The sequence below is a fragment of the Pseudozyma hubeiensis genome, assembly GCF_000403515.1.
Source record: "Pseudozyma hubeiensis SY62 DNA, scaffold: PHS58, whole genome shotgun sequence".
Taxonomy (NCBI): domain Eukaryota; kingdom Fungi; phylum Basidiomycota; class Ustilaginomycetes; order Ustilaginales; family Ustilaginaceae; genus Pseudozyma; species Pseudozyma hubeiensis.
Window position 1 is genome coordinate 96,368 of NW_012133840.1, and position 25,111 is coordinate 121,478.

The following is a 25,111-nucleotide window of genomic DNA, read 5'->3' on the forward strand; positions in this document are numbered from 1 at the left end:
ACCCACCCGGCAATCCGTTCCCGCTCAGCGTCTCGCTAGCCAATCGTGGAATCATACCCGTTGCGTACGGATACGGCATCTTTTGCAGCACAGAGACACCTCCTACAGCTGGGTGAGGAATCTGATTTTTGTCGACGGCGGGGATGGGTACAGAGCCAAACATCCAGTCGGACGTCTTGGATGAGATTCGCGTCAGCCACGACATGAAGCTTCGTCGCTGGTGTACCATACGAGACGCATGGTGCGGGTGAGAGTCGTGCACCTGGACGGCGAGAAGCACGGGTAGGAACACGAGCAGGAGAGTGAGTAGCTTGATCATTGTGAGGTGAGAGTGATGTTTTCATGCGATTGGTTGCTCGTTGACTTTGAAGAGAGGCTAGAAGGTGAGAAAGAGGGAAAGATTTGATGGTAAAGTGGAAGAGTTGCGGAAGCATCGCATTGCCTCTAGAAAGCGATCGCAGACATCGCTCTTGCAAAAGACCTTATTTCATCTTCTCCCGTCATGCTTGTGGGGGTGGTCTAGGCTTGTCTCCACCGAGTTGCAACCGATCGTCAATTTTTTCGACCCAGGCAACCGGTCCTCATCTGCAAAGTTGACCGCAACGAGGGCGTCGACCCACTTCGCCCACATTGAGACTGCGGCAGCCCATCGTCAGGAGCACGCACATCGTCAGAACCTTTCTAAACTCCAAGGTCAATCTGCCAAGATGGTGTCAGAAAGATAAAAGCGCGGTCGCCTCTCATATCGTCGGTTCGTCGTATCAACATACGTCTTGTCTTCCCCAAAAAGTAAGACACAAATATGCGGATTTCGACAGTTCTTTCCGTTCTCAGTCTCTCGAGTGTAGCTTTGGCTGTAAGTTCCGACTTTCCATCCTCAATAACCGCGATCTCGACTTCACCGTGCTGACTCTGCCGACGATCGCGACCCCGGCCACTGCAGGTGCCTGTCATCGAACGACGCTCAAGCAGAGCCGAATGTCTCGCCGATGCGCTAGCCAAAGTATTCCCGATCGCCAGCGCCGAATTCTACTACGTGACTATCTGCTTCATCGGCCGCAGCACCATCGACCTCAAGGACAAGTCGATGAACAGATGGCAACCTTGGTACAAGCATCTGTCCACGGTGACGTGCGATGGTGAAAGGTATGTAGAAGTGATACTCAAAGAATTTCAATGTTTCGGGTAGATACTGACGCTGCGCTGCATTTCGTTGATAGAGCTGATTGCTTCGCTATAGGTCATAAGAACGATTGGATTGGATCGGCGTTTCCGGGTCCGGACAACATTGCATGGAAGGAAAACGTCCCGGGCAAGTGCACGTATAGCTACGTCGTCTGGCACGAGATGGCTTGTACTGAATGAAACTCACAAGTTCTTTTGCCCAGAGTATCTAGAGGCGCATCAGTTGAGCTTCGTCAGACTGACAAGTAAATGAGTGGGTCTCGCGGGATTGGTGACAACTCTGAAGGCTTATTGAAGGGTGGAACGTTGGTGTTGCAAAGCTTTTCGCCACGGAGCGATCTGATCGAGCAATGAAACATCAATCAGACGAATTGCTGTTCCGTGAACGGGCTGTGCTTTCGTATTCCCACCTTGCGCGGTCCCACCAATCCTGAAATGAAGTCAGATGAGACCTCCCGAGCACTTCAGCTCCCATCTCATCTCAACATTCCTGCTGCACACCCTTCCCGAGCACACCGTCTCTGACCCATTGCGTAGAGTCCCCGCCTCGCAGAGTTCAGCCCCGGAAAGCTCCCAGCATGCTCAACGCTACGAGGGAGTTCCGATCAAGGTTGCAACGCAGTTTTCCTGAGATGTCCCTTCCATTAATTCGATTCGGCTCTTTAAGAGCGCTTCAAGGATCGATTGTTCTTCAGCCCCTCACACCTCTTCCACTGAGCTCGAAACCTCCTACTGTCTCAATTTTGTCCTCAACATGTCCGTCGTCAAAGTGCTTGCTGTGATGTTTTTGGTCTTCAGCGTTCATGCCGTGAGTTGCCTCTCAATTGCACTTTTTCCCTTTGTCTGCGGAAGTGGATGTTTACTGACTCGTGTATCGCACCACTCTCAGACAAGCACTCTGGAGCGTCGCAAACTAAGCCGTAGCGAATGCATCCGAAAGATCACCGACAAGGCGACCGACGAATCGCCCATCGACACCGACGTCGTCATCTGCTATCACGGTGACTCGAGCACAACCGATCGTCAGCCTCCCCACTACGGCTATTGGGGTCATGACACGTGCAGAGGCGCAAAGTGAGTTCTTCCCCAGCAGCCCGGTTTGAATGAAAAAACAGAGGAAGAGGTTGATTGACGCTTTCCGGAAATTTGCGCAGCATCGATTGCTTTTGGATGCGAGCTCCAAACACCTGGAAAGGCAACGGTGATGCTGGTGACAACAACATCGCCATGAAGATCGATGGAAAATGCACTTATAACAGAGACACTGTTACCGTCGAGTGCAAGTAGTGACGTCGGAAGCTTACCGAGGTTCGGATAGCCTCGCTCGTCGACATGCTCCGAAGCATGCCACAGCTCCATCGCTGCTGCGTCTCCCAATCTGTAGTGCTTGTCTAGATTTGTAACTTCCGTCAACACACATTTCACAAATCAATACATCAGATCTTGAGTTCAAAGAGTGCAATTTGTATCATCCGTCCTAAGCTAGTCCGGGCCACTGTCGGTCCTGAAGTGTTTCGTCGCGCAAGGATACAAATACTGAATACAATTACGAAGGACGAGGGGGTCGATTCTGGTTGAGCATGCTCAAGAGCTGATGAACAGATTGCTGACCACTTTCTTGGCCGGCTGCGGCGGCGTTGGAAGTGGGAGGCGATTGCGGTTTGGGTGGCTGCATGGGTTTGGGTGCACCAGCCGCCGACTGAAGCAGAGCAGCAATGTTGGGCGGAAGTCCTGCGGATCCTGCAGCGGAAGCGTGAGTGGCTGGCGGACTGCGTGCCGGCGGGCTAGCGATGGAGGGAGGGGGAGGTGTAGAGGTCGCAGCTGTCGCCGGAGGCTTGGAAGCAGCACCAAGGGATGCAAGCAGCTGCTGCACCTTCTGTGCTTGTTCGAGACGGTTGACATCGCCGGCGTCCGCGCCTGCAGCTGCTGCCGATGGTGGAGCAGAGGCGCCAGCGGCAGCAGAGCCAGAGCCAGCACGTCTACCCCAGCCATTGTCCACAGGTGCACCAGTGGAAGGAATGGGTGGACGACCGTATCCAAGACCTGTCTCACCGCCAGCGGGTGGGCCGTAGTCGGCGGATGAGGAGCCTCGGTCCGACCCACCGGCTCTGCCACCCCGAACGGACTGAGCGGCAGGCGGACCAGGTTGGAAACCAGGTCCACCGGCCTGCTGCGGAGCTTTGGCCCACTCCATGTCTTCATCTGTGACGACGTCCCAAGCAAATTTAAGGTCCCACTGACCATCAAGGTGTGAACGGCCGTTGAGCTGGTCATGAGCAAGCTGACAAGCACGGCTGTCAAAGTACTCTACAAAGCGGCTGTTCTTCTGCCCAGGGTAGTCGCGGATCTTCTTGAGATCGCCAAACTCTGCAAAGACTTGTCGCACGGCGTCATCATCGAGATCCTGCTGAGCACCTTTGAGCACAGTGAAGAGGGTGCCCTGATTCTTGTCACGATCGCAGCGCTGTGCTTTGTCCTCCTCACGTGGCAGCGAATAATGGATGTTGATGGGACGACCGCCAAAGAGAGCGCCCTTCATTGCTAGCATGGCGTCTCTTGCCGAGCGAAGGTCGTAGTACGTGATGAAAGCGATGCCACGCTTGTTGACCATGTCGAAGAAGGTCTTGATCTGGCCGAACTGCTCAAATTGCTGCTTAACGAACTCGGCGTCGGTCTCGAAGTTGATGCTTCGAACGAAGATGGTTCGGCAAGGCTTTTCGTCATCATCGAAGCGACCACCACCACCGCCGCCGCCGCCTCCGCCGCGTCCACCGCGCCCGCCACCACGAACCCCGCGCCCGCCCCTTCCGCCACGTCCGCCGCGGAAACCAGTGTCTTCGTCGAGGGGTTGACGGCCGTAGGAACCTTGCGGGGGTCCATCTGACCGGAAGCCCTGGCCGAAGGGAGGTTGCCTGCCGTAGCCTTGACCGTCAAAGGCGGCCGGTGGTGGGCGAGGCGGAGGACCAGCGGGATTGTAGTCTTGCGAGTATCCCGGAGCTTGCTGTGGTGGCTGACCATAAGAAGCAGGCGGCGCCGAAGACTGGTCGTAAGAAGAGGGAGCACCATAAGGCGCACTCTCAAATGAGGCGGGAGTGTATCCGTACGGGGGAGGAGTATTCATGTTCTGACCAGGAGGAGGCGGTAGCGGATGGGCCCCAGGGGGACCGCCGCGGGCGCTCATGCCACCTCTCGGTGGACCACCGCTCGTAGGCATCTGGTAGCGACGATCGGGACCACCAGCGAATTCATTGGCACCAGCGTAGGCATCCTGAGGTGGTGGGTACGGTGCGGACGGATCGCTAATACCGGAAGCGGCAGGATTGTAGGACGGGTAGCCGGAGGAAGGGGGAGGACTCATACCGCCTGGACGAGGCGGATGACCTCGCGAGGGAGGATTGGCTCCGTCACGACCGCCGCGACCGGGTCTTTCGTCATAACCACCGTAAGGATGATGACGATTCATAGCAGTGACCGCGAAGAGGTTTGAGGGGAAGAAATGTTCGTTTCCGTATTCTGTTCCGAGCGAGGGAAGCGGCGAAAGAGGCAGCCGGGAAGGAGCTCAGAGGCAAGGGCAGCTCAAAAGCTCAAGGGCTCAACGGCTCACCCAATAGAGAAGTTGCAGGCCCAAGCACGAATTCGTAACTCAGGTGTTGTGATACCGAACTTGCTAGTGCAGAACGAGAGGGTTGAAACGGATCGTTGCGATTGCGGATGGGTTCCGGTTGGGAAAGCGAGGCGTTGCGGATGACACGACGGAATTGCCGGGGAAGATGATGGTAAAGCAGCAGGAAGCGGCGACGAACTAACCTTCTCACCTCTTGATTTCGGCTTGCCGCCATTCAGAGCCACAACATGATGATTTTTTCATATTGCGATGCGCAAGTGCATCTTCCAAATCGGGCCTCAGCTTTCGTAGATCAGATTTTTGGATTCGAAGAAGGTCTTGATGGTCAAGCACCGGTTTGAACGCCGCACCGCACCTCTCTTTTTGGATTGAAAGCGTCCACGAACGAACCTCACTCCGCACATCTGTACTACTACTACTACTACCACACGCACACAAAAGCGGCTCTTCCGAAGTGACGGACAAGAGCAAGCAGAGACGGATACCTTGGTGCCTCTGCCACGGCTGGTCACTCACCTTGCCTCCATTGCTGGCCTTCCCGTTGTGACGAGCTGGTGCGGGTCATCGGAGCACAGCCGACATGTCGCTCGTCGCTGCGAACCCGCACTTGCAGGAGGCTCTTGCTTCCATCAGCCAAGCTTCGGGCGAGTTCACCAACCCTGATCCGCAGCTTAGAGCTCAAGGCGAAGCTACCTTTTTGGCTCTTCGACAGTCGGAAGGCGCGCTCGACTACGCCTGCTTCGCACTGGAACATTCCCACGATCCGCTCGTGCTCTTCCAGTCGCTCAACGCGGTCCTTTTCGTCTTGCCCTCACTGGCGCCTCAACAGCCAAGTCAGGGTGTCGCATCTCTCTCGCTATTGCGCGACTTTCTCCTTCACTTTTGCGTCTCCCGCAGTCAACATTCCTCTGGATCTCCCGACGCAGCTGCTTCGTGGCCACAATACCTACGCTCTCGCGCCTACCAGACAGCCATCGCTGTAGAGAAGCGACTTCTCGGTCTCGAGCTAGCTCAACATGTTGGTCAGATTACAGGCACAAATTCAGCCCTCGATACTGTCGTTGAATCACACGTTGGCCTGCTCAACACACAGCTTTCGAGTCTGCTCTCGCTCCCGTCTCCCTGGCCCGTCGACGCTACGGAATCAACCGCCGCGCTCGCGCGAATCGTGACAGGTCTGGGCCTAGTCCGTGCTATCGTGGATGAATTCATTCTTACCAGCGCCAACGACGTCTTTGACTCTTCCTCTTCAGACCCAAGTCGATCACAACCCTCTCGGTCCACTTCGAAACCTGCCGTGCCCGGCTCTGCAGTCGGTCTCAATCTACTCCAGCATCGCCAATGCAAATCGCTCATCCAGAATCATGTCCTTGCTGGTCTCATGACGGCTGTCTTCCAGCTGCTTTACAACACCATCTCGGATGCCACGAGCTCGTCTGCCGACACTGCCTCATGGCGACATACCCTCTTCTTCCAAGCTGCCTCGACCACAGAAAAGCTTCTCGGCTGGACCTTTACTCGCTTCGATCCGTTCACCTCGACCGCTTGGCAGCAGCAGTCGAGCTCTCAGCAAGAAGACTCGATGCTGGCGACCGGTGTAGACGAGGAGGACGAACCCAATGCCGCGCTCGCATCCAGCCAAAGCAAGAAGCTTCTTCGTCCGCAGCCGCTTCCCGATGCTTTCATTTCAGTGCTGCTATCAGACGACGTCGTCTCTCTCCTTGGTGCAGCGTACCGCTTTGGTTTGCGGCTGCAAGCCTCAGGCACGGCCAGTCGCGACATCTCATTCTCAGTGCATCGTCTTCGACAATGCATACTTTCCACGTGCAGCTTCACACCGCAGTCCCACAAGCCTCAACATGTCCCTGCGCTGGTCTCCCGCACCAAACATCTCTGCGCCGAGCTGCAGTCCCTGGTAGAACAGGAATGCGCTTCCCCCTCCGCGCTCCTCTCTGCTCGAGGCAACTCGATGCTCTTTTTGGCCCAGGCGTTTCAAATCATCGTTTCCGTCGTACCGCTGCAAATCCTAGCCACTTCTCTGCAACAAGGCGCCAGTGGCGCCCAGGGAAGCTTCGCCTTCATCTCGTCGCTTTCTTCGCTTGGCCAGGCGATCTTTGGCCTTGCCTTCCATCGACCCAAGGACACAGATGAGGAAGACGACCTCGCTGTCCTCACCGAAGACACCGTTGACGTCCTTTTAGCTTGCTGGCAAGCACTGGCCTCATCGCTGCAACAACAACATACCGCTTATGCACAGGATACTCACGTCCAGATTTTCGCAAAGACCGTCTTTGGCAGCATTCGCGATCAGGTCTTTGTTCCCTACGTCACTGGCCGTCTCGAAGCAGCCTCCGTCGTAAGCGGGGAAGATGACATGTCAGAAGTCGAAGAGGTCTCTGCCAAGGACCGAGACGTCTATTCGGATCAGCTGATCACGATTGCTAATTTGGCGCGCACGTCGGCCGCCGATAATCTGCGTGCCTTGCATCAGCTCGCCAAGCCTCTCTGCGACAAGCTGATCGCCAAATCACAACACCAAGCCAATTTCACTGACTTCGAGATGGGACAGACGTGGGAACAGATTCATTGGCTGGTGTTGATTGCAGGGCATGTTCTTGCTGACGATGCGCGTGGCGAAACACCCGAGGTACCCAGCGAGATTGCGAACAGCGCAGAGCCCGACGATCCAGCTGTAGCCCTCATCATGCAGCTTGGCATGCAGCTCCTTCAGCATCTCTCCGCGTTCGGACCTGCCTCTGTCGAAGCAACGAGCCCGCAAGTAACAGAGACGCTGCTGTGGTTCACGGGCCGATGGACGTCGTCCTACCTGCTGATTGACCAACGCTCTGGCTTTGCCACCAATGCTGCTATCCAGCGCGCATTCAGCGATCAGGCAGGCCAACACGTCCTCACATTCCTGCTTCAAAGACTTTCGGAGAACCTTCAGCTGTGGATGTCAGACTCAGACGTGCTATTGCAACTCGCTCAAGTCCTTTCAGCGTTCACCCGTTCCAGCGGCATCATGATCTCCCTTCTCCAACTTCCCGAGATGGAGCAGCTCGTCTCTGGTATCGTGTCTGGTCTGGATCATCTTCCGGCCAACACCCACGGCGCACTCATTGCCTCTGTGGTGAGCTGCATCTACTCTGGCGCCACGCATACCGATGCCCCTTCCGAGCGATCTGCCGAATTCTACTTTAAGCAGATCACCGCCTCGATCGAATCGCGATTCGGCTCCCTACTTTCGCAATCGGATTTTGCAGCCATTTCTCAGCGATCCGACGTCATCTCTGCTGTTCAAACCTCGCTGGATATGCTCGAAGGCCTTGCATCTTCCATCCAGCCCAACTCGGCGGAGATCGTGTACGGATTTATTTCGAAGTTCTTCGGTGCCTTTTCGCAGCTCTGCCGCGTGTACGACACGCGACCGGAGATCGTCGTTTCGATTCTGCGACTTTTGCATACTCTCAGCGTCTCGCTGGAATTAGATTTTGGTGCCGAGCCATTCATCGTCATGGGTATCAACCAGGCTACCTGGGCGCTGATGCAGGCTCTCCAGGGCGAAAACCGCGCAGGCAAGAAAAAGACGCACCTGCTGCTTGCTTCTGAAGCTGGCTCGCCGTTGGATGACGATGTGCCGTACGAAGGTCTCTGTCTCCTGATCGAGCTACTGACAGAGCTATCGGGATCTGCTCGTGCTGGTGTCGACGACGGAGGCTCTGATCAATCCTTGGAATTGCAACCATCAAAGACGAGCGACGTATGTCTGCTTGGTTTCGAGCATGTTCTCGGCTTGCTGCAGACACCGGAACCGCTAAGTGTACCTCGACTCCGACAAGGACTCGGCAAGCTCACTTCCTCCATCTTCAGCCTCTTTTCCGGCCGACTCGTTCTCATCGCCTCCAATACCCACACAGCACACGCGTCGCTGCTCGACAAAGCCATACAGGCGCTGTCGCTGTGCATCAAGACCGACGAACACGACACTGCGCATCTTGGTCTGGAGTGCATCGTCTCCTTCTGCAAAGTCGTCTCGAACCACTTTTCTCCACCGAGCCCGCAACTCCAGTCAGCTCTGCACAACTGTCTGGGCTCTGTGTTGAGGCTGTTGCTCGCAGAGCCGCTGGATCGGGCTCTGTTCTGGTCATCGCTGTTCGCGCTGACGTCGTTGATCAAGGTATCTCGAAGCACGGATCTAGGTTCGGCGGTGGTCAAAGCTGGAGAAGGTGTAGAGAACCGAGCTGCGTTCGAGGCTGCTGCCAAGGAGCTGGTAGAGACGGCGCTGGGACCATTGGGTCAAGACGACGCGGAATGGATCCATGCGTGCAAGCAAAAACTGCCACGATGGAGAGGCCAGATCCGCATCCGTTGAGTAGCACGAAAAGCAAACCCCGTAGCATTCCCTCATACTTGTACTGTCTTCGCATCTACCTCCGTCTGCAATCATATAGACCCTTGAGTTTCAACATCGTCTCTGCGCATGATCGATACCTGACTCAACAACATAAACACTTGTTTTCGAACGGAATTCTCTTAATATAACATGATTGACGAAGGACAGTCGGTGGCGATTCAGTAACGACGGGGTGGCGGACCAGCGTCGTCGTAACGGGGACGCGGGGGGCCATCGTATCGACCACCGGGACCGCCTGCACGAGGAGGGGGAGGTGGGACATCGTCGTACCTTCCAGCGCCACGGGGAGGAGGTGGCGACATGTCACGGTATCCACGGGGTGGCGGGTAGTCGCCGGGAGGACCGCGGGGAGGGAAGTCGCGAGGTGGGTAGTCCATGCCCGGGCCACCACGAGGGGGAGGAGGCAGGTAGTCGCGGTCGCGGGGCGGGTAGTCGCGAGGAGGGGGAGGTCCACGCCCGTATCGATCGTAGGGGTCGCCGCGCATGGGAGGCGGCGAGAAGGGTCGGCCGCCAGGAGGAGGACCGTAACGGTCGTAGGGGTCGCGAGGTGGGTAGGGTGGGTAGCCGCGAGGAGGCATACCGCCGTATCGGTCGTCGCCGTACCCGCCGCGAGGAGGACCACGACCGTATCCACCACCGCCGCCGCCGTAGCCGCCACCAGGAGGACCGTCGCGTCCCTTCTTGGGAGGGCCAAAGTAGCGGCCAGGGGTGGGAGTGCGTGCGCGTCCACGACGAGCCTTTTCGACGTGGATCTTGCGACCGAGGAAGTCAGTGGCGTCCATGGCCGTGATGGCGGCGTCCGCATCCTCGGCCTTCTCGAAAGTGACGAATGCGAAACCTCTTGGCTCACGACTGTGAGGGTCGTACATGATCTGCGTCTTCTGAAGCTGTTGTGGCGAAGATCAAAGTGGTCGAAGCGGGTCAGATAGAACTGGACGTCAGCATTCTGGAAGCCAAATTAGTCTGAAAGGTGCGGTATGTCCACGTACAGCTCCGTATTTGCTGAAAGCCTCTTCCAGGTCACGCTCCGTGGCACGGTTGCTCAAACCCGAGACGTGAAGGTTGTTGCCTGGGTTGTTGTCGCCGTTACCACGGTCAGCACTGTATCGCGAGTAGTGGCATGGAAAAGATGGGAAAGATCAGTTGCAATTCTTGAAAGTTGATTCGTGGCTTGACGAGTGAGTACTAACCGTCCACGGTCCTCTTCCCCAGTACGCATGGGCGAGCGGGATCGCTCGCGCTCGCGACGGGGAGGAGTGGCGGCGCCCCTTGGCGAAGGGCTGCGACCGCCGTTCCAAGCAGCATTGTCGGTCTCGCGGGCGGCGTCACGAGCGGCGTCGCCGTTCCATTGCTGGGCTGTTGGGTCGAAACGGCAGAGAGGGCGTGCGGATGCGGGTTAGTCGTGAGCAGATGTGCTTGGTGAGCTGGACGCGGCAGAAGCAGGTGGGTGAAAAGAGTAGACTGCGGAGAGATGAAAGGGCGCAGGGTGAAGATGACGCAAGAACGCACGCGTGACGATCTCAGATCGCAGGAGCGAGCGTGCTGATCGACGTGGCTGAAAGAGCGGAGATGAGACGCAAGAGCACAAATGCAGCTGCTACATCTGACCGTGGCTCAGTGGCGCGAATGACTGCGGAAACGGATAGCGATGAGATGGACCCGCCGCATCACACGCCTGGAAGAGTTGAGAGTAATCGCAATGCCAGCAGGCGAGCGAAGGGGGCTGCGGGAGAGGACAGGGTGGCCTTCCTCAGCGGTACGACGACGAGAGGCGCAACGAGAGCGGACACGGAGAAAGTGTGATACAGAGGGGACGCAGCAGACGAGGTGGGATCATGTTGGAGGTAGGAGGTATATAGCTGGAACAAGGGTGTGAATCAGAGCGAGATTGTCGGAACACGTACCATCAGTGTCGGCCATGTTGGGCTGATGAGTCGGAAGCAAGTGCCGCGTCGAGCGTGATACGTTGTTGATGGAGTTGAGTTAAAGCGGGTCCCGATGATGAGCGGAATATGAAGGACGGCTTCACCGAATCTAGTCTTGACTGAGCGTGGGAGCAGTCAGCAACTTGGCAAAGGTTGTGGTGTGATGTCAGAAAAGTGAGATCCGCTTCCTCTCGCGGTTCTTCTCGAGGTGGAGAGCTAGAGCCTCCCAGCCGCTCTCCGACTCACGGACTCAACGTTCGGACAGCCCGAATCGCGGAAAAGTTCGAACATGTTAGACTGTTCTCATACAGAGCATCGGCGGTGCGCAGTCGATCACGACCTAAAACTGCTCAACATGGAGCGGAAATTCCAGCAAGTGTCCGTGCCACACGTTACGATCGTTTTTGGGCTAAAAAACACGGTAGCGTGCTAGCAGTGTCACCCATTCATAGTCGTTTGAGTTGTTGAGCGCTGTCTGAACAAATTTGATTGACACATTCGATGGATGGCTAACTTCCGCACCTTGCGGAGAAATCTTCTGAAAATCGCGATTTTGACTCGTCAACGTGCTTCCGGCCAACAACCTCATCTGCTTCACTACCATCATTACCACACGGTGTCTTTCTGAGCACTTCTATCACCCTTGGAGCGCTGATACCTAGTCTCGCACACGAAGGCTTGCATACTCATCCGCACACGAACACCGACGACATTGATCCACCATGTCTGGACGAGGCTACGATCGAGGATACGACCGCGACGACCGCGATGACCGTGGACCTCGAGGCGGCGGAGGAGGCCGTGGTGGCGGAGGTCGTGGTGGTCGAGACCGTGCTCCTCCTACTACCCTCTTTGTGGCGGGCTTTCCGCCCAACATGCGAGCTAAGGATCTCGCCTACGAATTCGAGCGTATGGGCCCCCTGATTCGATGCGACATTCCCGCTCTCAAGTCGGCCACCGCCACTCCCTACGCCTTCATCGAGTACGAGGATCCACGCGACGCCGATGCCGCCTTCCGCGACATGCACGGTATGCGATTCGGACGCAACGAGATCTCGATCCAGTTTGCAAAGAACGCTCCCTCGGCCAGCTGGAGGTTCGACGGCCCTTCGCGAGGTCCCCCTCCTCCTCCTTCGTACGGCGGCCGCGGCGGTCGCGACGGTCGTGACTCGCGCGATGACCGTAGCCGCTCCGACATTCCCCCTCCTCCAGCGCGCCCTCAGCTGACCAAGGAGGAGGAGGAGGAGGCCGACCGCGCCGCCGAGGAGCGTGCCCGTAAACGTGCCGCCATGCGCCGAGAGCGCTCGCCCGAGCCTCGACGTGATGACGATGCCGACTACCCTGAAGACCGAAGGAGGGGTGACTCGCGTCGCGCCGACGACGATGCGGATCGCGAAGAGCGAAACGGTGACAGCGCAGCCAACGGCAACGGCGCTGAGGCTGACCAGACCAAAGAGGAGGTCAAGGACGACGGTGCCAACGACGACGCCGCCGCCGATGAGAAGAAGCCAGAGGAGAACGACGCTGCATCCGGCTGGGTAAGCAACGAGTAGAGGTATCTGCTGTGCTTGCAAGTGCTCGTGACTGACCAGGTTTGCCCTTGTTTGCACCCAATTCTTCAATATGACTCCGTCGTACGATATCTACGTACGCCTCGACGTCTCTGTAGGAGTAAACATCTGGTCGATTCGTGCGTTAGAACCCTCAGAATCCTCAATTTTGATCAGACGGAGCAAGCTAGTCCGTAATGTGATCTCGACGCCAAAACATGTCCCGACTGTCTTCGTACTTTGTAGTAGTATCGCTCGTGAATTTAGAATCTATGACCGTTCGGAAGGTGTGTTGACGTTGCGACGGTCAGTTACTCGCCCATATGCTGTGATGCAAGGCGAGCAAATTTCGGGTAACGGACCTTTTACCGGGACAAAAAAAAAGTTGTCAGGAAGAAAGTGCAAGAAGCGCCAATTTACATTGCTTTGACGTTCGACACACGACACAGAGGTGCATAAAAGGCCTTGCAACCGGCAACGACCCGACGACGGTACTTCCGATACACTTCTTCTCCACCTTCACTTTCCATCACATCGACAACAGGCTCGGCATCGTTTTTCGCTGAAAGATGGTCGCACCTACCGAAGCACAGATCGTCGAAGCGGTCAAGGCGGAACTCGCTCAAGATTCGTTCACCTTCGACCTCTCGCAGCAGGATGAGCTGATCCGGTTGTTGGCGACGTTAGAACTCGAACACGATTGGGACTCCATACCTTCCAAGAAGTTCGCCACTATCCTCTCCAAGCACAGCATCATCGCTTCACCTTCGACGACCAACGGCGAACCCACCGCGTCATCATCAGCCGGTGGGAAAAAGAAAAAGAAGAAGAGCAAATCCGACACCACCATCCCCAAATCATTCATCGACACCACCATCCCCCTACCCCCCGGGATCCGATCGGAATACTTCGACCCGATCAAAGGCAAAGGGCTTGTTGCCACACGCGCGTTCCCGCGTGGCGAGCTGCTCTTCACCGAGGATGCGTACGTACCAACCCCGCCGCCGGAGGCGTTCGACCAGATGAGCAGCGGCGAGCTGTGCGCGCAGTGCTTCCTACCCATCTCATCCGCACCCGTTGCGTTGGCGGTCAAGAATTGCAACAAGTGCAAGTACAGATTCTGCACTAGTGCGTGTTGGAAGCAGGCGATGGCTACGCATCACACGCTGCTGTGTACGGGCATGAATGTCGAGGCGAACGAGTTGATGCGGTTGATCGGGCAGCACAAGTGGCAGAGTTTGCACTCCGTGGCTAGGAGTTTAGCAAGATTGTTGACTACGTTGACGGATGGGTATCAGGGTGAAGGGTGGAAGAGGACGGGCGGTAAAGGGGAGGATTTGACAGACACGTATGGGGACTTCGACACCGTATACGCAAGACTCTCCTCCTTCGCAACCGTATCCGAACTCGAACGACGCTCTCGCAACCCCGGTTGGTCCACCGAGAAATCCTCCTTCGAAGCCATCCTCTCCTCGGCCCACACCGCCCTCTGCACCGCCCTCGACCCCTCCTCCCCTTCCCAAAATCCCAAATTCACCCTCACCCCCACCCAAACCTCCCTCCTTCAACCCCTCTTCACCCTCCCCTCCTTCCTCAAACTCCTCGGTCGATCCAACATCAACATGGAAAAATTCGGTGGTCTCTACTCGCTCCACTCGTTCCTCAACCACTCCTGCTCACCCAACGTTGAGATCCGTCATGTTCCCCAACGCGGCATCCTGGCTAGTATGAAGATCGCCGCTCTCGCACTACGAGATATTCAACCGGGAGAGGAGTTGGTCATCAGCTACATCGATCCAACCACCCGACTTGGAAGGAGACAATTGTTGCTGTACAGAGATTACTGTTTCGGTCCATGTACGTGTAGCAAATGCACCGCGGAGCTGGCCGAGTTGAGTCTCGTATACGATCCCAAGAAACACGGTGTAAAGGGCTTCCTCGACAGCGTAGCTAGAAAAACGGGGGCAGATGCAGAACAGGCAGCAGCAGCACCACAACACGCAAAGAATGGCGAGGACGCAAATCTCGAAGAAGAGCTGCGTGCTTCGCTTGGATTCTGAAACCAAATCCCAAGCAGCTCGCTTGCTTCTGTCGGTCGCTAGCAGCAATCAACACTCATTCTTCCTTCTCTCACGACATCGATCGCAAAGTGTTGGGAACGCTGTTCTGTGTGATTCAGAAGTGCAAAAGAAAAACAAGAGGAACGACTTTGAGACAACAAGTGCATGAGATCTACAGCCATCACTCGTGACCGCCGCTGACGTGTCGAGCACCCGGCGAAGTGGGCGAAAGCGCGGATCCGATAGCTCCTGGATGCAGGGTGTTGCTGCCGGGAGCGCCAAAGACGTTCCTGGCGCCGCTACCCGGTGCGCCCAGACCAAAGGGGCTCATCATGCCGCCGTTGACGCCACTTCCGTTGCCGCTGCCCTGCCCTGAGCCCATGCCCATCTGATGGTGCAGATGGCTCGAGTGTCCCCCTAGTCCGTGTGAGTGGTGCGATCCACCCATGCCTCCAAGACCCGAGGGCGTACCGCTACCGGATCCGGATCCGGCATTGTTGCCGCCAGGCTGCTCAAAGGCGAAACGAGCGCGATCCCACGAGTTGGTAGGTGCACGAGCCCATGGGTCCGTAGAAGCACCGCCGGACATACCAGAGGAGCTGGTTCCCAAGCCAGGAGTGCCAGCAGCATTTTGGTTCAGACCAAAGTTGCCAGACGCGAGGCTGGAACCAATGGAGCCAGGTCCTGCAGCGCCGTTGTTGTATCCGGGTGACAGAGGGCCAGGTGCATTCTGGTTGTTGCCTGAGAAGGAACTCCAGGGCGATGAAGAGCTCACGCCAAAGCCACCACCGACAGCACCGGCTCCGCCGATACCGCCGCCGCCGATACCGCCGCCGCCAAAGAACGATCCTGCGCCGCCCATGCTGCTACCCGTGGCGCCGCCGCCGATCGGGATGGTGTGGCTGACGCGGCGCGGTTTGGGGTCGATGATATCGTCGTCGCCACCAAGAGCTGAACTGCCGAGGATTCCTTCTGGAAGCCGCGGGCTCGTAGCGCCCGATCCGCTGGCGTTGCTAGAGGATCGTCCGTTGCCAATGGCTCCACCGTAGTCGTCGTGCACGTGCTGTTGAATCGATTCCATCGCTTTAGGGCGTCCAATAGGTCCGATGGGTGTCGGTCCACCACTTCGGTAGGCCGGGACACGCTGCGAGAGCGACGATCCTGGTCGAATGCCGGCAAAAGACATGGGATCCGAGTCGGCAAAGGAAGTCGTTCGGCTGCGCATCGGGTCTGTCGAACTGCCTCCGCTCATCGGCGAGAAGGGCGTCTGCGTGGGACTTTGCATGTGGCCAAGGTCCATTCCAGGCATGGATGCTTTGCTGCCGACCTGTGGATTGCCTGCGCTGAGTGCAGAAGAAGAGAGCGGAGCGGCATTCAGATTGAGCGAAGCGAGGTTGTTTGTCATGCCGCCAAGTCCAGGAGCGCCAGGGCCCGGCGACTGCAGACTGGAGCTCATGGCACCGTTGCTGCCAAAGACTCCGTTGTTCTGCAAGCCGTTCGGAAGTGTAGGCGATCGCAGTCCCTCGAGCCCTGGATGCTGACCATAAGCACCGCCCATCTGAGGTTGAGATTGAGCGAGACTTGGCTGCGAGGGCTGCTTGTCTTGAGCTGGCACGAAAGATTGGGCGGGCTTAGGCGAGATGCTGGAGCCAGGCGCCCTGGCTGAGGCGATCGGCACGTTTGCTTGGGCGTTGGGTCCAATCGATCCGAAGCCGAGAGATGGCGGGGCGGCTGAAGAAGGTGCGCCGCCAGCAACGTTGACGGGAGGACGAGGAAGCCCAGCATTGGCCGCAACCGAAACCGAAGAAGTCTGCGAGGCGGAGCCGGCCGGCGTCAACACGGCGGTCGAAGGTCGAGGAGGCAAGCCTTGTGGCGGAGCTGGCAGAGAAGATCCCCCTGCGTTGGTCGAGGATCCTCCTAGAGCAGCGGACGAAGCGGACGCGGCAGCAGCAGGGTGAGCGGCCGCATTCGCAGCGCCTGTGCCCTGAGCAAACTTGCCTCCAGCAGCAGCACGTCGACTCTGAGCCGGATCGGTTCCAATCGCCATGGAGCCAGGCAACGAGCCATTCTTGGCGCCGCGAGCAGGGGTGCCAGGGGCGGAAGAGTTTGCACCCTTGTTGGAGCTGGCCTTGGAACCGGTCGATGGCGAGCTGGGAACGCCTTGTGCAGCAGGTGCTCCGCGGGCGGCGGCAGCTGCCTGCTTCGCCTCGCGATGCGCCTGGGCACGCGCCTCCTTCTCCTTCTGGGCGGCCTCGGCCTTGCGTTCCTGCTCTTCCTTGGCCTTGAGCTCCTTTTCGCGTTGCGCTCGTTGCTGTTCCTCCTTGGCCTTGCGTTGAGCCTCTTCACGATCGCGCTTGGCCTTCTCTTGAGCTTCGCGTTCCAGGCGGATCTTGTCCTCCTTCTCACGACGCTTGCGCTCGACCTCGAGCTGGCGCTCACGCTCTTCGGCTTGACGGCGACGACGTTCCTCCTCCTTCTTGGCCTTTTCGTCCTCGCGTGCTTTGCGTTCTGCCTCCTTCTTGAGCCGGATCTCCTCCTGCTTTTTCAGCTCGGCATCTCGCAGCGCTTGTTGCTGTGCGCGAATTTCGGCGTCTGCGGCGGCTTTCTCCTGGTCCTTCTTCATCTTCTCCGCCTCCTTTGCCTCGCGCTGAGCCTTCTTCTTGTCCTTCTTCTTTTGCGACTCTTTGACGCGACGAGCTTCGCGCGCCTTTTCATTGTCGTCCTCCTCCTCGAGTTCACGAAGCAGTTGCAGTTGGCGCTCCTGAGCCACTCGCTCTCGGTAGGCTGCGAGCACACGCTGCTCGAACATGCGGGCGGCAAAGATCTGGAACATCTTGCGACCTTCCTCCATGCGCTGCTCCTCGGTGAGGATGTCGTCCTCCTCGTCCTCATCTTCCTCGTCGATGTCTTCGTCGTCCACATCGTCGGGTCCATCGACGTCGTCCTCGTCATCGCTGGCTCCGAGCTCAGCGTGGGTGAGCTCCTCGCGATGCATCCTGCGCTCGGCGAGCTGCTCCATCATTTCGAGGAACTTACGGCCATCGTTTTTGAGCATGTCATCGGCAACGGTGAGTATGCCACCTTTGACGGTCAAGCTGCTGCCGAGGCCAAAGAGGTCGTTCGAGTCGTTGGTGCCACGGCGTCGCGAGGAAGGCACAGGGTTGCGCTTGTCGTAGTCGTCGCGAGCACGTTCCTTCTCGAGCTCGATGTCGTCTTCCTCCTCTTCGTCGTCATAGTCGGCATCGTCATCCTCGTCGTCGTATTCGGCGTCATCGTCGAGCTCGTCGTCATCGTATCCGTCCGAAGACTCGGGATGCAGGGGTGCTTTTCGACCATGCGGATGAGAATGGGGATGCTGGTGAGGGTGAGGATGCGTGTGCCTCGTATCGCGTCCTGTGTGAGCCGCCCTGTTGCGAGAGAGGGGATCGCCGCCGATCACAGCGCCAGAAGCATCGAGCGCGACGCTGCCTGGGAACGGACCCGGTCCAGGAGGAGGAGGGATGGTGCCGCCGCTGCTGGCCCATCTTTGCTGGTGGTTGGCATACTCTTCGAGCTCGTCGTAGTACGCGTCATACAGAACCTCCAACTCTTCCTCGATAGCTGACCGCTTGCGACCGCAGACAGCACAGCTGCAGAGGAACTTTTGCTGTTCCTTCATTTTTCGCAGAACAGTTTCCTTCTCAACTTGGACGAGTTTCTGCCTGTCCTTCATGGAGAGGCCGAGCCAGAACTCCTTGATGCGTTCGCGCTCCTCCGCCGAGCTGGTGGACCAAATCTTGGCATTGTTGGCCGAGGCGTTGGTCGCGGGCTGCTGTCCGTGGGTGGAGGACGAGACGGAGCGCTTGCCCGAGTTGGAGGCTGGCGGCACACCGTTTGCAGGTCTAGCTGGCGTCTTGCCGGTCGAATTGAAGGTCATGGGCTGTTTGCCAGCGGCTCGCGAGCTGGGAGGCGGTGGATTCGAGTTGCGCGCTACAGAAGAGACGTTGGTGGAAGGCGGAGGATGGTTGGGAACGGGCTTGGGCGGAGGAGGAACCTCGACCTCGATCTCGTGCGCCTCGTCGTCGCCGTGTCCGGCTGGGGTTCCGGCACCACCCTTCTTCTTTTTCTTCTTCTTCTTGCTCTTGCTTACCGAACGCATGCCGTCTGGGTGCGTGGCCAGGCCGTTCGGTCCTAGCGCATGCTCTGCACCATCCTGCATCCAGCCGCGTTCGCTCGAACGCAGAAGGCCGCCCTGAGCATCGAGGATTTCGTCGTCCTCGTCAAGCTCACCATCGTCGTAGTACTGCGCGTCGTCGACTCCATCGTCGTCGAATCTGTCGATCTCGTCGTCGAAGTTGTCGTAGAGCACCACGGGGGGCGGCAGGGGCTCGACAGGTGGCTGAGTCGGGGGCGGATTGGGGCTGGAAGAGTACTGGCTGTACGCACCATTGACGTTGGCGGGGTGCGCGGTGTTGGCAGCGTTGGGGTGAGGATGGAGAGGCAACGCCTGGTCAGGATGCAGAGCGAGGTCGGCAAAGATGGAGGCGTCGAAGGGCAGTGGTGGGTAAGGGTGGGTGCCTGGCGGATACTGCTGGATGTGTCGTTGAGACGCATGAGCTGCTTGAGCCAACTGCTGGGCCACAGCGATCATGGCTTGCGTCGAGGCGTGACGGTTGGCTGGATCGTTGGCGTTCTCATTGAGGGCGGCCTGAGCTGCTGGAGGAAACTGACCGAGCGGGAGGGCGTTGCGAATGAAGGTTCTCAGATGAGCTGGAAGCGATGTCCAATACGCATCATCGTCCGGGATGCCTTGCGCGTCGCCCTCAATCCTCCGATAGAGCTCGCTCGCGGCTGCCAAGAGCTGCGCTTGCGCTTGGGCTCTCGCAGCAAGCGATGCAGGCGAACGGGGACGCTGTCCGAGAGCAGCAGCTGATTGAAGGTCGTACTCCTGATCGTCGATGAAGTCGGCGTCCTTGGCCTTAGACTTGGACTTCTTCTTCTTCTTCTTTGCAGAAGAGAGCGCGGCGCTGTCGGCATCGTGATTGGAGACGGGCGAGATCGAACGTGGGGGCGTAGATGCGCCAGCGACAGGAGGTTTGGTCTGCGGCATGGGAGCTGGTGGCGCTGAGATAGGCTGCTGCTGCTGTTGTTGAGCAGCAGCGGCGAGCTTTGGCGGCGGAACGGCTGCACCACGAGCTGCTGGCGTCGAGCGTGGCAGCTTGGACTTGGCCATCTTTTCCTCGAGGAACCTTTTGCGGGGTCAACAAGGGAGAGGCCGAGTCGGCGAGGAAGTGGGAGGAGACGGAAGGCGCAGAAGATGTGCTGTTGTAGCCACTTGGAAAGCTATCGTTCCGATCTGCGAGTGATGAGGAAACAGCCTCTTGCTGAGGCGATGCAGATCAGGACCGAGACGACCACAAACAACTAGATGAGCAGACGAGTCGAGGCGTCATGTACCAAGATCACTGCAGACGTGCAATGCTTCGTTTGCAAGTTGCGAGACGCAGATCCTGCGATGGAAGCTGTGGAGATGTGTTCGCTGGACGCCAGGTATGGACTTGTTGAAGCGTCAGATGTAACCAGGTGGCAAGAGAGAGCTGTCCTGTCGTAGGTTGGGAACGGGTGTCGGCTGTGCTGTCAGCGTTGTTATGCGAGATTCAAAGCAGCCAAGGCGATCAATCCAGCGCAAGAGACGAAAAGAGGATTCGTCGCTGTGTGTGCTGGACGCCGATCACGCTGCTATGATCCCCTGCTGATGCCGAAAGGATGCCGAAACCAAGGTCGAAAACAGACTGTAACAAGACGGATTTGAATCTTGACGAACGAATGGGGCTGTCGATCAAGATGTATGAGGAGGTTGATGATGAGATCGATGGCGAGAAGGTGCTCTGCAAGCGATTTGTCGAGTGGACCCGCAACCTCGACTTGGACACCGGCGTCAAGATTGATTGAAGCGGCAGAGACTGACTGACTGCTCACCCACAGAGTGATTGGTGGACTGACCAATTTCCTAGACGGACTGGCTGAGCCACTCACCGTCAGGGTCGGCAGCGCAGCCCACTCTCGATTTGGCTCGCCCTCGAGACACACACCAGCCTCTCTCTCACGCTTTCAGTCAGTTAGTCACACACACACACACACACACACACACGCAGCCATCTTTCTTGCCGGTGCAGAGAGGCTAAATGCGAAAAAATGGGCTTGGGATCCAACCACAATTTCCAGAGTTGCTGCCTCTGCCTCGCTTTCTCGCACCAGAACAGGCTTGGCCAATTAGCGCACCTGGCTCAGCGAGACTGCCTATTGGCTGCCTCTTTCTTTCCTCGTCTTCACCCCTCTCGCGCTCGCCACTATTTTCAAGCCATGCATTTCAAATTGAGGTGAGAAATGAAGTCAAGACCTAAGCCTGAATTTTCGAGCCTGGAAAGGTAATTCAAAATCTGACCACGATATCAGGATGTTTGAAGTAACGAATACAGGCTCGATGAGGGTCTGGCTCAAGAATACGGATTGAAATGGGCACTTTTCGATCAGCACACGAGCAGGCGAGACGCGGGCTGTCTGCAACTCTGATCCTGCAGCGAAGCGGGAAGAAAAAGTGATTGCACGTCAGGGCTCACGGAAGTGGCGCATTCATGTGCTCGAGATTGCGGTCTCAACAGCGCCTGCCTCGACATCACCAGACGTCGTCCGTTTCTGATCGCGTTGAAACCTTGAGTAAGGCAGAGGCAGCAGTGACAGCACAGTCTGCGTTCCGGATGAGAGCATGCTGGCATCTGCGCCGTATCTGTGTCGTCAAGACCTCGATCGCCGTTTTCGACTGCGTGGCTGCTGTCACTTCATCATCCTTGCTCAGGGTGGGGTTGCCAGCTGATGTGGGAGCCACGATGCGAGGAGGTCGAGTGGAAAGCAGTATGTGATGTGTAGCCCGCTTACCCCTGCATCCCCTGACTACGTCACAACGAGCGAGAAGACGGACCAACCTGTTGGTCGTCGTGTATAAGAAGCTTGAGTGTGATTCTTTCATCCCGGACACCATCTTTCGCTCATCCTGTCAAGCCGATCCTGGCCGGCGCAGCATCATCCAGCCACCAGGATCCGGTCCCTTTGCATCATGTCTCTGCTCTCGATCCTGCTCTCCGTCGCTCACACTCTACCCCTAAACATCCCTTCAGCCGACTCATATCCTCGCCACCCCTTGCCCCCCGCTCCTCTCATCAGCCTAGCCACCTCAGCCACCACCTCTCGGCCTCCTACCACACTCTTCTCCGTGACCTACCATCCGTCCACCCACTTCAGCTCAACCAACATGACCCCGCAACTCCCTCCCTTTCACACAGGTCCATGGGACAGAGCCTTCGAAGCAATCAACAACACCCTCGATCGTCTCAAGCTCTTCAAACGCGGCTCCCTTTCGGCACAAGAACGCATCGCCGAACACCTGCGACCCAAAGACCTTCTCCAACGTCTAAAAGATTTCTGGAGGAAGGTCACTTTTCGTCGTCTCAAAGTGACGGCTGCTCAGGCGGAAGGGGTCAAGAAGAAGTATCGTCCGGTACCGAACGAAGGGTATGCCGAGCAAAGGAAGAATGGAAGATTGGGTTCGGCGTTTCCTTCAAGAAACGGGAGCGGGCAGGGAAGGACTTTTATGTCGAAACCATCGAGATTCGGACACTAGAAACAGAGCAACCTTCAGATGGTCTTTGCTTTTCTTCAGGACACTCAAAATTCTGCTCTGCTAGAAGGAACCGGTGACATCTCATTGAAAACCTAGAGACATAGATGCAAATGCAAAAGAAAACAGTTGTCCATACGTATCCCACCCTTCCCTGCTGATCAAAGCGCCACAACAATCAGCAACGATATTAGCATCCCCGCGACGATCGTCCTTCCCCCCTTCGCGAACCGTGGCAGCGCACCACCGTTCGACTCTCTCAACAAAAAGTCAACCCCCATCGAATTACAATACGCGTTGCCAAACGCGTCCGTTGCAATGTATCTCTGATACCCACCCCAACGCATCCCATCCTGTCCTGCACCTCCATTCTCCGCAGCCCCTATCCCCTCTGCTCCGCTGTCCGCGAACGTACCGTACTCTCGCTGTGCCGTGATGTCCCACAGCGGACAAGCCCACTGAATGAGCGGTGGACAGGTGCGCTCCACAAAGTAGCACGTATAGATACACGGCAACAGCTCTCCATACAACCCCGGTCTCAGCTCCTGATCAATGAACGTCTGCCTAGACTCCAACGCACTGCTTCCGTTCCCATTGCGGTTGACAATGTACGGAAGCAACTCAGTGTTGAGTCCAGTCGGTGCACCGGTGAGCTCTCGTCCGTCCTGGGTAGCGCGCGACTGCGTCTCCGGATCCTCCAACGGATCCGTACACCGCGGCATGGCGACAGCGCACAGCCAGTCCTGATACGACTTTTTGCAGTTGTCGCACGTCTGCACGTACGAGTACATGCCAAAGTCCGGATCTGCGCAAGGGAAGGTATCGATGGTCAAGCTGAAGTTGGTGTACTGCGGATCCACGAATCCTTGAATAGCAGAAAGTGCCGTTTCGGTGGATATTGACGGGTTGACCGGTATCGAATACGCCACGTTGGGACAAAAGGGAACGTCGTAGACAAGTCGACAATTGTCGTTGCGCTTTGTGAGCATCTTGATGGCCGGGAAGAGCGTGGTGGAGACGCTCTGAGCAGAGCCCGGGCTGGTCGTGTTGGTCTCAAACAGCCAGACGGTGTAATTGGTGCCGGGATCCAGCCCAGACACCTCAAATTGGCGTCGAGTATCTTCGAGAACATTGGCCTGGGTGCCTCGGATTGTGTCGCTGCTATTGATCGAGATTTGTTGGCTCTGGAGCACGTCGGCATAGGCATCTGCGATGGCACAATACGACGAGTTGTAGTAGTCGGCGTTCGAGAGCGAATTGGAGCCGAAGGTGGGAAGCACGATGAGGTCGAGGTTGGGAGGCGCGGATGTGGTATAGTTGAAAGAGGATATCAGTGCGCGTGTCTGATCCGTGTCGTCCAGTCTGGGTCGGCGTGTGTAGTCGACCGACTCCATCTTGGCGCGCGTACTCGCTACGATCTGAAATTGATAGGTGCCCGGTGTGACATTGCGGCTATCTGCTGGCGGCCAAACGCCGATCCACAGTGTTTGAGAGCTGTTATCGCTTTGTTGTTGCACATCAACCTGAACGGAGGTCGATCCACCCAGAGCGTAGCCGATGTGCCTGGAGTTGAGAACACTGGCATTTGCAGGGCCCGGTTGCTGGAACAGCTCATTATCGGACAGGTAGAGCGAGGCAAGCGTCGATCGGCGTGCTTCTGTTGCTGATTTGCCCAGAGTTTCTAGAAGAGTCGAGTTGGAAGTGTTGTAAGGCGGAATAGCTGGCCCGCTGCATAGTGATATCGCCGTCCACACGGTCACGGTCTTGACGTCTTCGGAAAATGCAGTTGAAGGAATGGTGAAGTTGAAGAACGCACCCTGAGTAGCGTTGAGGTCGATGCGCGATCGTGCTGTGATCGAATCGTTCAATGCCACTATGTTTGCAGTAGCATTGTAGATAGTTGTCGCTCGACCGGGAATGGCTGATCGTGTGCTTGTTGGCGCAAGCGGCGAGGTCGACGAGGCTGAAGATGAAGGGCCCTGAGACACCTGCTGTGCTGCCGTGAGCGGGAGCCAAAGAATGCCGAGCAACACCAACAGCGAGGACAAGGCCGAGCAGGCTCGCGCTCGGCGTTTGAGAGCCATTGTGACCAACATCGTTACGAGCGATGTGCGCAATGTCAGCTCGAGCCAGCCTCGGGAGAAGACCGCTTAGCGCATCGGTTTGTATAGCTCGAAATAGGTCTGCGTGACACTGACTGTGGAGGCAAAGTGTGTAGGTTGAGGGGAGGATGAAAGACGATGATGGTGCAGGCGGCCGTGTCGAAACCTTGCATAACTGATTTCACGAAACACAGCCTGAAATCATTCCGCTTTCCGAGACCCTTGACCGCACCAGGAGCAAGCCTGCTGCAAGGCAGTACCTCAACTCAGACTCGCTTCTCGCGAGCTCCTCCTTTATCGTATATCTGACATATTTTGTCCGAATGACGAGCATATGATCTTGCTCGAGACCGTATGCTGATTGTCCGGATGGTTGAGGAGGAAGCCTTGAAAGAAGCCAGCGAGTACACATTCGCAAGCTTCCGCAGTTATTTTATTTTATTATATTATAAATAAGTGATAAATAGCCGACTGCGCTAGTCTTTTGCGGTGTGGAGGAAGTGAAAGCGAAGACGATTTCTTCTCAGCAATGCAGACATCAGCTAGGCTCAAACCTACCACATGCCTTCTCTTCATCATCGGCAGAACCGACTCTA

The 25,111-nt window shown here is 57.0% G+C and overlaps 10 protein-coding genes across 10 annotated transcripts; 6 read left to right on the plus strand and 4 right to left on the minus strand.

Moving 5' to 3' along the window:
• Window positions 1-143: 143 nt before the first annotated feature.
• Window positions 144-2,472, plus strand: PHSY_006143 (potential fungal zinc cluster transcription factor; the record flags this gene model as incomplete). The annotated part of the gene is made up of 5 exons (XM_012336746.1): window positions 144-241; window positions 524-693; window positions 999-1,146; window positions 2,038-2,259; window positions 2,340-2,472. 5 exons carry the CDS (start codon window positions 144-146, stop codon window positions 2,470-2,472), a joined length of 771 nt encoding a protein of 256 aa, XP_012192136.1.
• Window positions 2,473-2,731: 259 nt separating this feature from the next.
• PHSY_006144 (hypothetical protein) lies at window positions 2,732-4,543 on the minus strand (the record flags this gene model as incomplete). Its single annotated transcript, XM_012336747.1, has 1 exon — window positions 2,732-4,543. The coding sequence occupies one exon, from the start codon at window positions 4,541-4,543 to the stop codon at window positions 2,732-2,734; it is 1,812 nt and encodes a 603-aa protein (XP_012192137.1).
• Window positions 4,544-5,390: 847 nt separating this feature from the next.
• On the plus strand, window positions 5,391-9,182 carry PHSY_006145 (cell cycle checkpoint protein rad17; the record flags this gene model as incomplete). Its single annotated transcript, XM_012336748.1, has 1 exon — window positions 5,391-9,182. One exon carries the CDS (start codon window positions 5,391-5,393, stop codon window positions 9,180-9,182), a length of 3,792 nt encoding a protein of 1,263 aa, XP_012192138.1.
• A 200-nt stretch (window positions 9,183-9,382) lies between these two features.
• On the minus strand, window positions 9,383-10,443 carry PHSY_006146 (hypothetical protein; the record flags this gene model as incomplete). Its single annotated transcript, XM_012336749.1, has 3 exons — window positions 9,383-10,111; window positions 10,214-10,325; window positions 10,415-10,443. 3 exons carry the CDS (start codon window positions 10,441-10,443, stop codon window positions 9,383-9,385), a joined length of 870 nt encoding a protein of 289 aa, XP_012192139.1.
• A 1,428-nt stretch (window positions 10,444-11,871) lies between these two features.
• On the plus strand, window positions 11,872-12,702 carry PHSY_006147 (hypothetical protein; the record flags this gene model as incomplete). The annotated part of the gene is made up of 1 exon (XM_012336750.1): window positions 11,872-12,702. One exon carries the CDS (start codon window positions 11,872-11,874, stop codon window positions 12,700-12,702), a length of 831 nt encoding a protein of 276 aa, XP_012192140.1.
• A 566-nt stretch (window positions 12,703-13,268) lies between these two features.
• Window positions 13,269-14,759, plus strand: PHSY_006148 (hypothetical protein; the record flags this gene model as incomplete). Its single annotated transcript, XM_012336751.1, has 1 exon — window positions 13,269-14,759. The coding sequence occupies one exon, from the start codon at window positions 13,269-13,271 to the stop codon at window positions 14,757-14,759; it is 1,491 nt and encodes a 496-aa protein (XP_012192141.1).
• A 181-nt stretch (window positions 14,760-14,940) lies between these two features.
• On the minus strand, window positions 14,941-19,971 carry PHSY_006149 (hypothetical protein; the record flags this gene model as incomplete). Its single annotated transcript, XM_012336752.1, has 1 exon — window positions 14,941-19,971. The coding sequence occupies one exon, from the start codon at window positions 19,969-19,971 to the stop codon at window positions 14,941-14,943; it is 5,031 nt and encodes a 1,676-aa protein (XP_012192142.1).
• Window positions 19,972-20,166: 195 nt separating this feature from the next.
• Window positions 20,167-20,690, plus strand: PHSY_006150 (hypothetical protein; the record flags this gene model as incomplete). The annotated part of the gene is made up of 2 exons (XM_012336753.1): window positions 20,167-20,288; window positions 20,504-20,690. The coding sequence occupies 2 exons, from the start codon at window positions 20,167-20,169 to the stop codon at window positions 20,688-20,690; spliced, it is 309 nt and encodes a 102-aa protein (XP_012192143.1).
• Window positions 20,691-21,373: 683 nt separating this feature from the next.
• On the plus strand, window positions 21,374-22,480 carry PHSY_006151 (hypothetical protein; the record flags this gene model as incomplete). The annotated part of the gene is made up of 3 exons (XM_012336754.1): window positions 21,374-21,650; window positions 22,079-22,307; window positions 22,456-22,480. The coding sequence occupies 3 exons, from the start codon at window positions 21,374-21,376 to the stop codon at window positions 22,478-22,480; spliced, it is 531 nt and encodes a 176-aa protein (XP_012192144.1).
• A 94-nt stretch (window positions 22,481-22,574) lies between these two features.
• On the minus strand, window positions 22,575-24,509 carry PHSY_006152 (calcium transporter; the record flags this gene model as incomplete). The annotated part of the gene is made up of 1 exon (XM_012336755.1): window positions 22,575-24,509. The coding sequence occupies one exon, from the start codon at window positions 24,507-24,509 to the stop codon at window positions 22,575-22,577; it is 1,935 nt and encodes a 644-aa protein (XP_012192145.1).
• Between the last annotated feature and the right edge of the window lie 602 nt (window positions 24,510-25,111).